A 17662-nucleotide genomic window follows, 5' to 3' on the forward strand; every position below is an offset into this window, starting at 1 on the left:
TGTGGAAGATCCTTGGACGTGGCTGAGTAGCAGTCCACTGCCTTAACTGAACTTGTCTGTTGATCCTTTCTCCTGATGGTGGACACTTAGGCTGTTCTCAGTTTTTGGTTATTATGAAAAAGATTCTTAGGGATATTCTTGTAAAGTATTTTTGGGAACATTTGTTTTGATTTCTCTTAGAAAAATACATATATGTATAATTATAAAGTTGTAAGCTCAATTTTATAGGAAATGGCTAGACTTTTTTTCCAAAGTAGTTGTATGATTTTACACTCTTTCATGGGTGTGTGAGGATTTCAGTTGCTCCACATCCTTAAAAACATTCGGTGGCATTGTTTTTTTAAAATACAGCTGATCCCTGCACAACACTAGCTCAACCAGAGTGGGTCCACTTACACGTGGAGTTTTTCCAGTAAATAGATTGGAACATTTTAAAGACTTCTTTTCTCTAAGTTATTTTATTGTAAGAATACAGTGTATAAGACAGAACACAAAACATGTTAATCAACTGTTCATGTTATTGGTAAAGCTTCTGTTCAACAGTAGGCTCTTAATAGCTATACTTGGATATTTGGCTGCATGGGGAGTCGGCGCCCCTAACTCCCTCCTGTGTTGTTCAAGTGTCAACTGTGTTTTGAAGTAAAACTTAACAATAGCAATAACAATGTTGTTCATTCTGCTACCACACAGCATGACTGGTTTCTCAACCTTTTTCAGGTTGGGAAAGTCCTTATTACCTACTTTGCTGAGAGCAAAAATTATGACTGGATGCTGACTTTTCTCAGATGGTTTTTCTGCATCTATTAAGATAATCATATTTCTTTTTTATTCTAGTTAAGTGAATTATGTGTTTGATGTTTCAGTAAACTGTTAAACTGATCTGTACCGCTGGGATAAATTCCACTTAGTTTTTTTTGTATGTTGGATCAATTTGTAGAGTTTTTGTTTAGGATTTTTTGCATCTGTGTTCATGAATGATAGGATCTTTAGTTTTCTTTTTTTGTAATATCTGTGACTAGTTTTGGTATCAAAATAATGCTGGCCTCTTGGAACGAATGGGACTTTTTTCTTCCTCCTCATTGTCTGGAAGAGCTTATGTAGAGTTGACAGTATTTCTTCTGTAAATGCTTAGTGGATAGAATTCCCAATGAAGCCATCGTGGAGTTTTCTTTGTGGGAAGGTTTCTGTGATTTCAGTTTTTTAACTAGATATCAGGCTATCATGTTACACCTAGTGTTTTTTTTTAGTGAGTTGAGTTTTAGGTAGTTTGTGTTTTAAGGAATCCATCTAGTTCAATTCCAGTAGTCAAATTTATTGGCAAAAAAGTTGTTCATATTATTTCCTTAGTTGTAGTGATAACTCCTTTTGTATTTTGATATTGGTAATTTGTGTCTTCTCTTTTTTTACTGTACAGTCTAAACAGAGGTTTGTAAATTTTTACTCATCTTTTAAAAGAAATAGTTTTTGGTTTCATTGATTTTTCTATTGTCTGTTTTCTATTTCGTTTATTTCTACCCTTTATGCTTTCCTTTTTGTTGTTTAGGGTTCATTTATTTAGTTTGTCTGGTTTCTTAAGGTGGCAGTGTAGATCACTGTATAATCACTCAAGCCTTCTAATTTGCTGAGACCACTTTATGGCTCAGCATGGACCCATCTGGTAAGTGTTCCATGTGTGTTTTGCTGCTGTCAGTGGTCAGTTTAGTTTGGTGGTGTTGAGGCCTCTCTATCCTTCCTCACTTTTGTGGACTTGTTCTGTCAGTTGTTGAGAGAAAGGGTGTTGGAGTCTCCAGATACGATTTTGGATTTGATTGTTTCTCTTTTCAGTTCAGTTTTTGCTTCATGTACTTTGAAACTCTTTTCAAAGTGCACACACATGTAGGATTGTTATGTTGATGAATTGGTCCCATTATCAGGACATGACTTTCTATCTGTAATAAGAATCTTTTTCCTCCTGAAATGTACTTTGTTGATAGTAATACAGCTCCTGCAGCTTTCTTTGATTAATGGTAGCATAATAACGTATCTTTTCACCTTTAACATGTCAATGTCTTTATATTTAAGGAGGTTTTTTGTAGGCAACTGAATCTTGTTTGTTTACCCAGTCTCACAGTCTGTGCCTCTTAATTTGAGTATTTAGACCAGGGCAGGCAAACTATGGCCCATGGGCCAAATCTGGATTGCTATCTGTTTTGTAAATGACCTTTCATGAAGCTCAGCCGCGCATGTTATGGTTTGAATATTGTCTGTAGCTGCTTTTGTGCACTGCTTCCATATCATGTGCTCGTGCTTCCCCCCAGACCTTGTGCTGCTGCTGTCATGTATCGTGCTTCTGCCTACTCCACAAGCCACGTGGTCCGTTGTTGTTTCCAATTTAAATCCTTATCCTAGTGTACCTTTTCTCTAGTTCTGAACTGATTTGGTGAGCCGTGTATTAGCATAGGTGTATTCACAGGCAATAACTACATTAAATACCATTCTCTGACTTAACTAATTATTTTTTTGATCTTTAAAAATAACCGTATAAAAAACAGTAATATAAAGTGTTAGAGAAAACAGGTAATTATTTTTTTTAGAAATAAAATAAAATTTAAAATGCCACAATTCTGTCATTCAGAGATTACCACTACTAACATCTTAACTGTTAAGCTCTTTCGTGTGTGTGTGTTTATACATGTGTATGTGTTGTGTAGTCTTTACCACAGTGAGCTCATACTGATCATGCTTTTTTGGTTACCTTCGTCTTTCTGTGTCATTAAATGTCCGTCTTATTTAATGAACAGTCCATATTCTGATTTCTCCAATTTCCTTCCAGATATTTCTCATGCTTGGTTTGTTTGGATGAGGGTTCTGTCTGGACCCTGTAGCATGTGGCTGTTAGGTTCTCGGTGTGTCTCCAGCCACCCCTGTCTTTGGATCTCTAGCTTCAGCCTCCACCACCCCGGAGTCGTCCAGTCTGCCCACGTTGGTGGGAGAAACTGTCTGCTCCAGGGTGATGTTTGCCACGGGCCGGCTGCTGCAGCCTTTTCCTTGGTGTCCGCGCTGCTGTGCGCTGTCTGTCTGCTCGTGGGCTGCGTTTTCGTTTGCTTCCCCTGTGGGTTCATGGTGCCACATGATCCTCTCAGTTGCTAATTAGATCTTGATTTATCTTATGGAATTGCATAATGATCTCTCTCTTTTTCCCTTTTAAAGGACCTTAAAGGCTTTGATCCAGGAGAGAAATACTTTTATAACACATCATGGGGAGATGTTTCTCTCTGGGAACCTTCTGGGAAGAAAGTGGTATGTATTTTGTATTTGATTTTCACATTTCCTCCAACTTGGGGTGTCAGTTTAGTTCTGAGGACCACCACATGTACCTGGGGTTGCTGATAACTGAGTTGGGTGGGAGCAGTGTAAACATGAGGGAAGTGGAAGGAAGGATGGTGGTAAGTGCTTTGTAATATAGGGTTATGGGTGCTCTGAGGGTTTTCTGCATATAAAGTTGATTAGGTAGTGTAGTGAAACTGTTTGTCTTTGAGCATAAGATATAAGAAGGGTCTTTGATGTGGGACTACTCTGAGTGAAGAGAAACACCCTGAAGTTAACTGTACACAATGAAGGGCACCTGGTTTCAGAAACTAAAATGGAAATATGGATATTTGAATTGAGGAACATAACTTATAATAATTTGAAACCTAAAACCTAGGCAGATACAAGCTACATTCTCCATATTAAAGTATTTTCTTCTGGAAAACTCTTCTTACCATCCAGCCACCCATTAGGTCAAGCACCTTCATTAGAATCAAACTCAGCAGGCCTCAGATTTTACTTAATTGTCCTGTCCTCCCACTCTGTCTGTCCAAGTCATGTTGGTCTTGGGAGTTTTGGCTTAAAAAAAAAAGTAGTCAGTCATTGTGCTGTTGTAGTTTTCTTTAAGGACCTTTCTGTTGTAGACCTAGCCCCGAGTCCCACATTCCTGCCTCTTGTTTTGTGTCCTACCTGTGGGTCCCTTATCCTGCTTGACCCAACTCTCCCCTCTACCATCAGACACAAGATTCCTTGAAAACACTCTGATTTGGTTATTTTCCTGCTCAAAACAGCTCATGGCTATTCAAATATGCCTCACTTTGAAGACCTTGACTTCATGAATCTCTTATTAGTCCTCACTGATTTTTCTCATCTGAATTCTTAAAAGGTCCTGTAATGTAACTAGCATGCAGTATAATATATAATTATATGCCTTTCATCAAGAAACAATTCCTGCTACAGAGTAGTAAAGCTTTTGAGTGCCAGATAGAAAGAAGCTGGGGGCTTATCCTCAAGCAGTTTGTTTTTGTTGGGGTGGATAGGGCCTGCATACAAAATGTTAAAGAACAATATGAAGTAATAGTGATTGAACTTGTTAAATAGACACCATATTTGGTAAAAAAAAAAAAATGCTGTTGCCTGGAATGATGTAGGCCATGCTGTCTGCTCGTTTTGGTACCTTGACTCCTCTTCATTCCTGAGGCCGTCTTCTGCTTTAATTTGTCTCTGAGGAATATGATTTATGAGCAGAGACATTGCGGACAACCTAGCAGAAATGTGGTGCAATCACGAGGGACTGTGTGGCTCCAGATTCAGTGAAAGTCCTCAGGGCTCAGAGGAATAAGACGTGCTAGATTTTTGGGTTTTGGGGACAGAGACACACGAAGGTTGGTTGTAGCGGGTGATAGAACTGTTACCATGCAATCGGAGGCAGCAGGCTTGACCCGGCCGGGAGCCAGCGGACCGCTCCCAGTGCAGGATCTCTGCCAGTGCCCAGGGGTCCTGACGCCACTTTTCTGCTCTTGCCTTGGTGGTTTTCTCTTCCTCTGTTACCGGTGAGTCAAGGTCTCACACTCGGATTGTTCCTGATTGAACAGTGTTCTACACCTTTCACATACAGGTTTTTGTGGGAACATATGCTTTCCTATCTCTTGGATAAATGCCTCAGCTTGAGTTTGCTGGGTCTTAAATGGTACATAAGTATGTATCCATGACAGCTGCCAATGGCTGCACCATTTTGCTTTCCCGTCCGTGGTGATAGCTGCTGCATCTGGACTTGGTATCTGTAGTCTTGTGCTTATGGACTTGCTCTTCTCTTTCTGTTTTAATTTGCCTCCCTAGTGACTAATGATGTTGAGCATCTTTTCATGTGTGCATTTGGATACCATTTAAGACACACCATTATTTAATGAGCCAATGACAGAAATAAAGCAATACTTTACTTGAACTGTGTCACATCATTGAACCGTCCATTGGCATACCCAGGTTTTATAAATGGTAAAATATGAAAAAAGTCTTGTAGAATCAGTGAAATGCAGGGTTTTTAAATTCTGTGGTCTGGGGTTAGCTGTTGCCCTAGTTTTATTATCGATCCTCACCAGAAATGCCAGCACCTGGGATTTTGCTAACTGCCAGGAAGTAATGTGTCGTTGAGTGTGTTTGGATGATTTCTCTGACCTGTGACTCAAGAGGAAAAACTACACGAGTAGGAGTGTGAGCGGGTGACCCACCGACAGAATGGGAACGCATGTGTGTTCGAGCTTGAGAGTGGGCACGACAGCACGGGTCTAGGAAGGAGGGGCTGTGGCCACTGAGGGCAGTGCGGGAAGGCCACTGGTGAAGTGCTCACTGTGCACAGGCCTCGCCATCGTCCTTGGTGATGCTGGGCCCGGTGTTTGGTGGTTTACCAGCTCGAGGATCCATGAAAGACACCAGTACTATGAAATCGTCACACCAGCTCTTCATGGATATGAGCACAGATCCAGATTGCACTGTGTTGGCCAGTTCAGATGTCTGTTCCCATGTCCCAGGCTGATTGGATTCCCCTGTATCTGCCTTAGGGAGAAACGCCACATTGGCAGCCTGTGCTCTGTGTTCCTAGCTGGCCCGTGGTGCCCCACACAGCGGATGTAGGTGCTGTCCACTGCCCTTAGTATTGGCATGGCGCTGACTGGAGACTCATGTGCTAAGCCCTGTCTGTTCTCCACTGGGCTCTTACCTTCTCTAGGACTGGGGGAAATAAAAGGTGGGAATGATGGGGTTAACAGTTTGCAGGTTAGGTTATTTGTAGATAAATTCCAGAGGTTTTAGAATTTAGAATAAAAACACAGAGCTAAGAGCAATAGGATAAGAAGGGGAGAAAATAACTTATTTTGCAGAGAATTAAGTGAGTTAATTTTATTCCATGCAGTTAAAGTATAGAATGAAGTAATGAGATTTGTCATCTTAGTGGCTGGCTTCGAAACAGGTCAGAAAACCTATGAGTTGCATGCAGGTCAAATTCTGTGTTTGTAAGGCCTACAAACTAGGAGTAGTTGTACATTTTTAAATGTTTGAGAAGAAACACAATGAAAAGAATACTGTTTTGTGACACGAAAGTTACATGAAATTTGAATTGGTATCTGCGGCTTCATGAGCACAAAGCCTGCCCTGACGTAAGCCTTCTGTAGGAGCTTGGGCATCACAGTTGCGGCATGCCCCTGAGGGCATTGGGGCCCCCTAACCCTAAGCCTCAGCCTGGCCTTGGCCCTTTAAGAAAAAGCCTACCTGGCTTAAAGAAAACATTGTTCCCTGAGGAGTAATTGCATTAGATTGTCTGGCACCTTAGAAGAAAAGGAATCACATACTTGTGACCTTTGAAAGGTGTAGATCTGATAGTTTGACTAAACTGTGCTTTCCTTTTCTTTTAGCAGAGGTACCGAACAAAGCCTTACTGCTGTGGCGTGTGTAAATACTCCACAAAAGTGCTTACTTCATTCAAAAACCATTTACATCGTTACCATGAAGATGAAATTGACCAAGAGCTGGTGATCCCTTGTCCAAACTGTGTATTTTCTTCTCAACCCAAAGTTGTGGGGCGGCATTTCAGAATGTTCCATGCACCTGTTCGGAAAGTCCAGACCCACACAGTGAATATTTTAGGTGAAACTAAAGCATCTAGGAGTGATGTGATCAGTTTCACATGTTTAAAATGTAATTTTTCAAACACTTTGTACTATAGCATGAAGAAGCATGTGCTGGTAGCCCATTTTCACCAGTTAATCAACTCCTACTTTGGCCTACGAACTGAGGAAATGGGTGCACAGCCGAAAACTGAGGATGCCCTTTCTGCTGAAAGGATGCCGCCACCTGACAAGTATTACTGTAAAAAGTGCAACGCCAATGCCAGCAGCCAGGATGCTTTAATGTATCATATTTTGACGTCAGATATCCACAGGGATTTGGAGAATAAGCTTCGATCTGTGATTTCAGAACACATTAAGAAGACGGGACTTCTGAAGCAAATGCATATTGCTCCCAAACCTGCTGTGCCTTTGCCCACACCCCCGAACCGCAGTGCACCGGCCGTCCCAGCCACACCTCCTTGCTTTTGTGTCGCCTTGCCACAGAGCAGTCAAAGTCAGAGTCCAAGCACCGTCCAGCCGGCGACTGTGGCCTCTGGTGCCGCAGGCAGCCTCACTTGCTCTCCGCCTGCTGTTGCCCAGCCCCAGGTGACTCTGGTCTCTAGTGCCCTGCCGGTAGGCCAGAGCAACCTTGCCCTGCCACCCTCGGCCCCGCAGCCTGTCTTTCTTTCTCACGGAGTTTCCCTTAACCAGTCTGCCAACCCTTCTGCGCTGCCCTTGAGTCAGCCAGTTGGGTCCATAAACAAGTCTGTGAGAACTGGCGTCCTCCCCATAAACCAGACCATCCGCCCAGGGGTGTTACCCCTCAGCCAGCCGGTTGGGCCCCTGAGCAGACCTGTCGGGCCAGGAGTTCTCTCAGTGAACAGACCTGTGGGGTCTGGTGTCCTTCCTGTCAACCCATCAGTCACCGCTGGGGTTCTTCAGGCAGTGTCACCTGGGGTGATTTCTGTGAGTCGGACAGCCCCGTCTGGGGTCCTTCCTGCAGGCCAGATGGCCCCGGCTGGGGTCGTCCCTTCTGGAAAAACAGTAGCCTCTGGTGTCCTCCCTGTGGGCCAGGTGGTCCCACCTGGAGTTCTTCCCACTGGGCTTATGGCCCCATCCCGGGTTCTCCCTCCTGGCCCAACGGTCCCACTCAGGGTTCTGCCAGCAGCCCAGGTGGTCCCACCCGGGCTCCTTTCTGCCAGCCCAGCGGTCCCATCGGGTGTTCTGTCTGTGAACCAGGGAGTTAATTCCGGAGTCCTTCAGCTCCGTCAGCCTGTCATGTCAGGGGTGCTACCTGTGGGCCAGCCTGTAAGGCCTGGGGTCCTGCAGCCTAGTCGGCCTGTGAGCATGGGTGCCAGCATTCTGCCGGATCAGCCAGTGAGGCCTGGCGCTTCGCAGAACACCACCTTCCTGACATCAGGCTCTATCCTCAGACAGCTGATACCTACGGGGAAGCAGGTGAATGGGATTCCCACGTACACCCTGGCCCCGGTGTCTGTCACTTTGCCTGTGCCACCTGGAGGTGTGGCAACTGTTGCCCCACCCCAGGTGCCCATGCAGCTCCTGCAGCCAGGCGCAGCTGCGCAGATGGCCGGCATGCCCTCCCCTCCGGTGGTGGTGAATGCTGCTCAGAGTGTGTTTGTTCAGGCCCCTCCTCCTGGCGCAGAGGCGGATCAGGTGCTCAGGCAGGCAAAGCAGTGGAAAACCTGCCCAGTTTGCAATGAGCTCTTCCCTTCCAATGTGTACCAGGTGCATATGGAAGTGGCTCATAAGCACAGTGAATCCAAGTCTGCTGAGAGACTGGAGCCTGAAAAACTGGCAGCATGTGCACCATTTCTGAAGTGGGTGAGAGAGAAGACAGCCCGGTGTCTGTCATGTAAGTGCCTGGTGTCAGAGAGCGAGCTTATCCATCACTTACTCATGCACGGCCTAGGCTGCCTCTTCTGCCCACGCACGTTCCATGACATCAAGGGTCTTTCAGAGCATAGCAGGACCATGCACCTGGGCAAGAAGAAGCTGCCCGTGGACTACAGTAACAGAGGTTTCCAGCTGGATTTTGATGCTAACGGCAGCCTTCTGTTTCCCCATCTTGATTTCATCACCATTTTGCCAAAGGAGGAGCTTGGGGAGCGGGAGGTGTACCTGGCAGTCCTGGCCGGGAACCACTCCAAGTCGCTGGTGCCCGTGTACATCAAAGTGAGGCCCCAGGCTGAGGGTGCGCCTGGCAGCCCCAGCAAGCCCCTGCTGACCTGCCCCTTCTGCTTTGGCACCTTTGTGACAACTGAGGCCTATGAGCTGCACCTGAAGGAGAGGCACCACATCACACCAACAGTGCATACGATCCTGAAGTCTCCAGCGTTCAAGTGCATCCATTGCTGCGGTGTTTACACCGGCAATATGACGCTGGCAGCCATTGCCATCCACCTGCTGCGCTGCCGAAGTGCACCCAAGGACAGCAGCCCAGACCTGCAGGGCCAGCCGGCCGTGGGTGAGGACAGCAACGTGCTCCTGGCCACTGGCCAGGTGACTCATGACACCGGTTTCTCTGTGAAGAGGAAGCTACCTGATGGCCACGCTGAGGTGGAAGAGCCAAGCGATGGGGACATCAGTGCTGGCTCAGCCACCTCCCCAGAAAAGGCAGCGAGTGCCATGCCCTTGAAACGACAACGTAGTGAAAGCAGGACGGAGGCACCACTTGTCAACGATGATGCCCTTCAGATTTTAGCATTAAATCCTAAAAAATATGAAGACTGCTCTTATGAAGAAAAAAAGCAGTTTCTTAGAGATTATTTCCACAAAAGACCGTATCCTACTAAAAAGGAAATAGAACTGTTGTCCTCGCTCTTGTGGGTCTGGAAAATTGATGTGGCTTCGTTTTTTGGAAAAAGAAGATATATTTGCATGAAAGCAATAAGAAGTCACAAGGCTTCTGTGCTTTTAGGCTTTGATATGTCTGAACTTAAAAATGTTAGACACAGATTGAACTTTGAGTATGAACCACAAAATTTGTAAAAAAAACCTTAGGAAATCTAAAGTAATAGATAATTAGTAGTTTTTCAACTGAGATTTAAAAAATGTTATTTTCTTCACTATGTTGAACTAATAATTTCAGTGGTGTGAAAGCTGCTCTTTAGATTTATTTCAGGTGCTCAGACATAAAGAAGTGGATAGTTCTTTCCAATTTGTTGTTTCCTGCAATTTGATTATATAACAATCAGTTTTAGTTTTCCCCCATTCTGTAAATTAAATCTTTTGATATTTCATGTACGTCTTATTTTCCCAGTAGTGTCAGTATTGAGTGATAAAAAACTGAAATCCACATGCTTGTTTTTTTTGTTTAAGGGAACATCATCTTGTTTGAGAATGTGTGATTAACTGCGTGTTTAAAGCACTGATCCCCTCAGTCAGCTGCATGTATAGCAACCAGTAGCCCCATAAATGTGTAGAGAAATGGGTACAAACCCTTGTGACGTGGGGCCCTGTAAGGATGCACAGCATTGACTACGCTGGTTTTTTCTTTGTAAGGTAGTTACTTATCAGATTACAGTTTTGATTTTTGTTTTTTCAGGTTTGTCCTAACAGCTGTTTTTTATTGTAACTCATAGAAAACTAAATGTTTTCATTTGTTTAAAATATACTGAACCTGAATCTTGGTATTTAGCTCATAAGTCAAAGGAGTTATTTTACGAGTAAAGTAATTCTGTAGGTGCCGAAATACTTTTCACTGTAGACTTCCCCCCTCTTTTTGATACAGTGATAAGTCATTTCTCTATTAAACAGTAAGACAATAAATCTTTAGTGCCTTTAGAATAAAACACACACACAAACTCTATTCCTAACCTAACTGTTCATAAACCAGTGAAAAGGAAGGGCTGTGTTACTCAGGAATAGTTTTTTAACCCCTGAGTGTGGACACTAATTGAAACTTAAACTTCGATTTTCAGGGGACAAGATGAAATGAGCAGCCAAGAGCTGAGCCTCCATGGTAGGTATATGAGACCTCTGACAGTTTCCTAGAAGGAATTGTTTTTGTTTTTGGGAAATGGGCATTCCCACAGCCTAGTTGTCTGGGTTAATGCAATGGGGTATTGCCAAAGAGCTCCATTGTATTTCTGCCCTTTGGATGTGTAAACTTTAGTTTTTTTCACACAATGTGAACTAACTTAAAGCACCAGAACCAGTCGTGGAGACCTTAAGTCATTGCTGGTGACACGCAGCAGAGATACCCATCCAGTACATGCAGAGGACATGGCAGTCTCTGGGAAATAAGGTAATGTTACTATATGGATTTTAAAGATAATAATGCTTGCATGTAATTTCTGTAACGTGCATTTTTGAGGCGGTTGTGCAAGGTCTGTGATTGTTGATATATTCTTGTAAATTCAGAAGGAGCTTGTGGAAGTTTATTTTTTTTTTACCTATTGTTTTCAGAGTGTCTATTTTGAATTAAAATTTGTTATACTACTGCAAGTAGAACCATTGAATTATTCTAGTAGTTAAAATGCCGCTGTGATTCACAGGAGTAATCTAAACGTGGAAGTAGAGACCACATTTGTTTTCTACAAAACATTACTTGTCATTGTAAAAATAAGTCAGCATAACCCAAAAGGGCTATTTGTAACCATGGTTGCAAAGTGGATATGGCCATACTCTTGATGTGTCAGTAACAGTGGCCCCCAAACTGTCAAAGAAGATGTTGGGTAGCTGGGGATTTCCCTTCCTGAGGCTGCACGTGGAGCTGGTGCAGAGAGGCCAGGGCTAGAGGGCAGTTTGCTGTGCATGTGGTCGAATCCGCCTTTGGCTGTGTAACATCGGGATTTCCGCTGGCATTTGGCTTGATGGTTCCTTGTTGGGGTGGCTGTCCTAGCTGCCTCAGGTCGGAGCAGCGTCCCCGGCCTCTGCCTGCTCCGAATCCCCGCCCATCCCCTTACCCCAACTGTGACAATCAAAAACGTCACTGCCAAGTGTCCCAGGGGCCAGGATCTGTGCTGACGTGAGCCCCTGTGGTGAGGAGTTGTGGCTTCGCACTGCATTTCAGTAGCGGCCTCGCTCTGGGTGCCAGCTTTTCACGTGAGGCCAGTTACTGGTTACCTTTGCCTTTGGTCATTGCTCTGCTGCCCATGTGGCCAGCGGCTTCCAGAATATAGCTCTGCCTTAAATCATTCACTCGGGAAGCGGCCAGTCTACACTGGCCTTAGGAATGGAGGAACCGGACAAGCTGTCTGACGGCAGCCTCAACCCAAGGCTGTCAGTGTTTTCTTAAGAAGCTGAAGGCAGGTGAGGTAGAGAGACGTGAGGTAGGACCAACAGGAGGGCCGAGGGGCTCCCCCGGCACTAATGGATGGCAGGCCTCCCCAGGCTGGAAGTGCAGAATGCAGTGTGACCCCATGGCCATGGGGACCACATGCATCCAGTTCTGTCACATAGGCTACAGGGCAAAAATATGGATGGCAAATGTTGCCGTGTCCAAGGCGTGCAGGGTCGGGCAGGCATGACTGCTCGCAGAAGCAGAGAGCCTCACTCAGGGACCGCAGTGCAGAGCAGCTCTGGCGCAGGAGCTGAGGTGGCCGGGAGCCTGTGCGCCGGCCTGGCCGGGATGTGTCAGTGCAGGCGGACCGCTCCCTGTGCCAGTCGGCCACCTGCCCGCTCTTCCACCTTGACAGCGAGATCAAACAAAGCGGCCACTAGTCAAGAGGCCAGGTCTGTCCCCAAAGCCCATGGGGCCAGAAGACCCTGGTCTGCATACCACCAGATAACCAAACGGTGCATAGCCATTATGTCAGTGTGTGTACAGGTATTCCTGGGCACAGATGTTTTTCTGGTCTTTTCCAGGAACCCTCGGGAAGGGCCGTTGCTCATACAAGACCTGCACCCTGGCCTCTTCACACCTTCTTGTTTCCTGCAAACTAAAGCCAGTTCAGTCTGCCAGTCTTTGTGGTTCTTTGTTCGCTATAGTTTTTAAATAAGACCTGGAAATTCCAGTCTGTGCTGTATGTGGTACTCTACCGACCTTGCTTCCAAAGACAGCCACCCAGGCCAGCCTGCAGTAGGTGAGTCCCCAGGCTCCCCACACATCCAGGGGAGCATGGCGGTGGGGGGCAGCCTCCTGTTAGCAGTTCAGTAGCCCCTTTCTGTGTTGGCCATGGTGCAGTTCCAGATTTCTGAAGAGTTCATGAAACAAAGCAACAAATAACCCTAAATTAGGAGAAAGGAACACAGACCCAAAGCTCTGACTGTTTTTACATTCGTTTTTAAGCAGGCCTTCCTAGTAAATGATGAATATTTATCAACATCCACTACTGCTAGAAAGTAGGCTGAATAACAGTAGTAACAGCACCTTGCTCTGTGCGAACTGTGCTCTGCACCATGGAAAGGGGGAGATGCTTTAGCCTTTAGTCCTCACAGCAATCCTCCCAGGTGAGTGATTTTTACCCCATTTTATGTATGAGGAAACGGGCATGGAGAGGTTGGATGAGTGGGCCATCTTGGGAAGGGCAGGTAATACCTGGGGGTCCTGGCTTCACATTCTCTGTTGATGTGGTACCCCACACAGCCCTAGTCTGGAGGTAGGTATTTCCTCAGCATTTTACAGATGAAATGGGTTCAGGGATATGGTGACCAGATGTCCCAGTTTGCTCAGAGACTTGAGTGATTTCTCTGGACTTCCGGTGCCACAAGTGGGGACCTCCAGGCAAGTGGGGACAAGTCACCTTCTGTCCTAGGATGGCATGTTGCTTAGCCATGATGCAGAGCTATCTCTAGTACTGTCCTCATCTGCAGTCCCTGGACTTGAATGTAGTTCTCAGGTACCAAGATACATGGGGCATCCTGAGTCTAAGCAGCCCCCTCCCGATGGTTCCATCAACAACTCCCGCCTACTCTGTGCCAGGTGCCTGCTGAGCGTTTTACGTAAGGAACTCAGTGAAAGGAGGGGTTCTTGGCTGAGGGACAGCAATTAAAAAGATGCACAGTTTTGCTGTTTAGATTCTTTGTGATGTATCCCCACATTACTCAGTAGTCCCTGCCGAACCTTCATCAACTAAGGAATAAAAATTCCATCCAGGAGGTACTGCCAGAAAATATTTTTTTACTTTAAAAAACCTAAGCTGTTAAAAGTACAATGAGATATCACCTCACACCATTCAGGATGGCCAACATCCAAAAGACAGACAACAAATGCTGGCGAGGATGTGGAGAAAGTGGAACCTTCCTACACTGCTGGTGGGAATGTAAATTAGTTCAACCATTGTGGAAAGCAATGTGGATGTTCCTCAAAAAATTAAAAAATAGAAATACCATTTGACCCAGGAATTCCACTCCTAGGAATTTACCCTAATAATACAGGATCCTAGATTCAAAAAGACATATGCACCCCTATGTTTATCACAGCACTAATTACAATAGCCAAGAAATGGAAGCAACCTAAGTGTCCATCAGTACATGAATGGATAAAGAAGATGTTGTACATATACACAGTGAAATATTATTCAGCCATGAGAAGAAAACAAATCCTACCATTTGCAACAACATGGATGGAGCTAGAGGGTATTATGTGCAGTGAAATAAGCCAGGTGGGAAAATACAAGTACCAAATGATTTCACTCCTCTGTGGAGTATAACAACAAAGCAAAAATTGAAGGAACAAAACAGCAGCAGACTCACAGAACCCAAGAATGGACTAACAGTTAACAAAGGGAAAGGGACTGGGGAGGGTGGGTGGGAAGGGAGAGAAGAGGATTAAGGGGCATTATGATTAGCACACATAGAGGGTACATGGGGAAGGAAGTATAGCACAGAGAAGCTTACTATGCTGATGGACAGTGACTGTAATGGGATAAATGTTGGGGACTTGATAATAGGGGGAATGTAGTAACCACAATGTTGCTCATGTGAAATCTAAGCTTGAATATCAATGATACCTTAATAATAATAAAAAACCCTAAGCTGAATTTAATTCTTTTACTGGTTAGTATAATTTTAATGTTCAGCACCCATATAGGCATATTTGGTTTGAACACACTAAGATTGTATGGTTATACTTTCAAATACAAAGTCAGAATTAGTTGTCATGAATAAATAACACATTTTCAGGTATTAGTTTCTTACAGTTTACAATCCATGACATAGAAACTAATGTTAAATAATTTACCATTTACCTAAAAGTAAGCCAGAGAAACCTGAATAAGTAATAGCAATGAATGCTAATAAGGCTTTAACAGTTAGGTAGTTTTTCTATAGATAAAACTTGAGAAAATAATACTGTTAGTTGAATTGTAAAATCTATAAAAGCAATTTGAATTTTGTCACAATTTGCAGAGAAACTGACTCATTCTGCTTCTCATCCCTACAAAGTAGCTTTCAGAAATGGAAGACTGAAGATGTGGAAAATCCTGTCTTGCCTACGAAATACTAATGCTGAAAAAGACCAGCATTGCACGTTCATACACAGGATGTGAGACTTCGACTGTATCCCAGGAATGTTGGAAAGATTTAGGCTTAAGGGCTTGTTACACGGAACGTGTCTTTAGTCCTAAAAAGGGATCCATCCAAGGGGATGTTCTTGGGGAACATGACTTCTGCAAACAATTGGAAATTAGTGAGATGATTTCAGGAAAGTTATGCATTTGCAGGGAAGGTAATTTTTGGTTATTTTATTTTTAACTGAACTATAGTTAATATACAATATTGATTTCAGGTGTACAACATACAGATTAAAAATTATGTGTATTTGTATTTCCAACTGTCACCACACAAAGATGTCACAATTTATGAGGTATGTTCTCCATGCTGTACTTTCATCCCATACATTTTACAATTGGAACTTTGTACATCTTTATTCCCTTTACCTATTTCACCCATTCCCTCACCCCTTTCCTGTCTGACAACCACCAGTCTGCTCTATTTTTGAGTCTGTTTTGGATTTTTTTATTAAGGTATCACTGATATACACTCTTATGAAGGTTTCACAAGAAAATGTGGTTATTACATTCACCCTCATTATCGAGTCTCCCCCCATACCCCATTGCAGTCACTGTCCATCAGTGTAGTAAGACATCACAGAGGCCCTATTTGTCTTTTCAGAGCTACACTGTCTTCCCTGTGACCCCACACACACCATGTGCACCAATCATGATACTCCACAATCCCCTTCTCCCTCCCTCTTCCCCACCCATCCTCCCCTTTGGTAAGCACTAGTCCCTTCTTGGAGTCTGTGAGTCCGCTGCTATTTTGTTCCTTTAGTTTTGCTTGATTGTTATACCCCACAAATGAGGAAAATCATTTGGTATTTGTCTTTCCCTGCCTGACTTCACTGAGCATAATACCCTCTAGCTCCATCCATGTTGTTGCAAATGGTAGGATTTCTTTCTTATGGCTGCATAGTATTCCATTGTGTATATGTAGCACATCTTTATCCATTCATCTACTGATGAACACTTAGGTTGCTTCCATTTCTTGGCTATTGTAAATAGTGCTGCTATAAACATAGGGGTGCATATGTCTTTTTGAATCTGAGAAGTTTTCTTTGGGTAAATTCCTAGGAGTGCAATTCCTGGGTCAAATGGTATTTCTATTTTTAGGTTTTTGAGGAGCCTCCATACTGCTTTCCACAATGGTTGAACTAATTTACATTCCCACCAGCAGTGTAGGAGGGTTCCCCTTTCTCTGCATCCTCTCCAGCATTTGTTGTTCCTAGTCTTTTCTATGTTGGCCATCCTAACTGGTGTGAGGTGATATCTCATTGTGGTTTTAAATTGCATTTCCCTGATAATTAGCAATGTGGAGCATCTTTTCATGTGCCTGTTGGCTATCTGAATTTCTTCTTTGGATAATTGTCTATTCATATCTTCTGCCCATTTTTTAATAGGGTTATTTGCTTTTTTGGGTGTTGAGGCGTGTGAGTTCTTTATGTATTTTGGATGTTAACCCCTTGTTGGAGATGTCATTTACAAATATATTCTCCCATACTGTAGAATGCCTTTTTTTTTTCTGCTGATGGTGCCTTTTGCTGTACAGAAGCTTTTTAGTGTGATGTAGTCCCATTTGTTCCTTTTTTATTTTGTTTTCCTTGCACGAGGAGATGTGTTCAGGAAAAGTTGCTCATGTTTATATTCAAGAGATTTTTGTCTTTGTTTTCTTCTAAGAGTTTATGGTTTCATGACTTACATTCAGGTCTTTGATCCATTTTGAGTTTACTTTTGTGTATGGGGTTAGACAATAATCCAGTTTCATTCTCTTGCATGCAGCTGTCCAGTTTTGCTAACACCAGGTGTTGAAGAGGCTGTCATTTCCCCATTGTATATCCATGACTCCTTTATCATATATGAATTGACCATCTATACTTGGGTTTATGTGTGGGTTAGCTAGTCTGTTCCATTGGTCTATGGGTCTGTTCTTGTGCCAGTACCAAATTGTCTTGATTACTGTGGCTTTGTAGTAGAGCTTGAAGTTGGGGAGCATAATCCCCCCACTTTATTCTTCTCAGGATTGCTTTGGCTTTTCTGGGTCTTTTGTGGTTCCATATGAATTTTAGAACTGTTTGCTCTAGTTCATTAAGAATGCTGTTGGTATTTTGATAGGGATTGCATTGAGTCTGTAGATTGCTTTAGGCAGGATGGCCATTTTGGCAATATTAATTCTTCCTATTCATGAGCACGGGATGTTTCCATTTATTGGTATCTTCTTTAATTTCTCTCATGAGTGTTACATCACAATATTTTATAAGTAGTTCAGTACAGAGATAATACTGCATACCTTTCTTCCTAAAGCAGTAA

The 17662-nt window shown here is 43.8% G+C and overlaps 1 protein-coding gene across 4 annotated transcripts in view; it reads left to right on the top strand.

Moving 5' to 3' along the window:
- The window catches only part of ADNP2 (ADNP homeobox 2), a 36129-nt gene extending 24773 nt beyond the window's left edge, over nt 1-11356 (top strand). For 3 of the 4 annotated variants that reach the window (XM_036884237.2, XM_057504313.1, XM_036884236.2), the window contains 2 exons: nt 3190-3279; nt 6696-11356. In XM_036884237.2, coding sequence (XP_036740132.2) covers nt 3190-3279; nt 6696-9902 — 3297 coding nt within the window. In that variant the 3' untranslated portion in view covers nt 9903-11356. The remainder of the gene's footprint in view (nt 1-3189; nt 3280-6695) is intronic. The other variant, XM_057504312.1, reaches the window with a different exon arrangement.
- Nucleotides 11357-17662: the final 6306 nt, after the last annotated feature.

Source organism: Manis pentadactyla, chromosome 6 (genome assembly GCF_030020395.1).
Source record: "Manis pentadactyla isolate mManPen7 chromosome 6, mManPen7.hap1, whole genome shotgun sequence".
Taxonomy (NCBI): Eukaryota; Metazoa; Chordata; class Mammalia; order Pholidota; family Manidae; genus Manis; species Manis pentadactyla.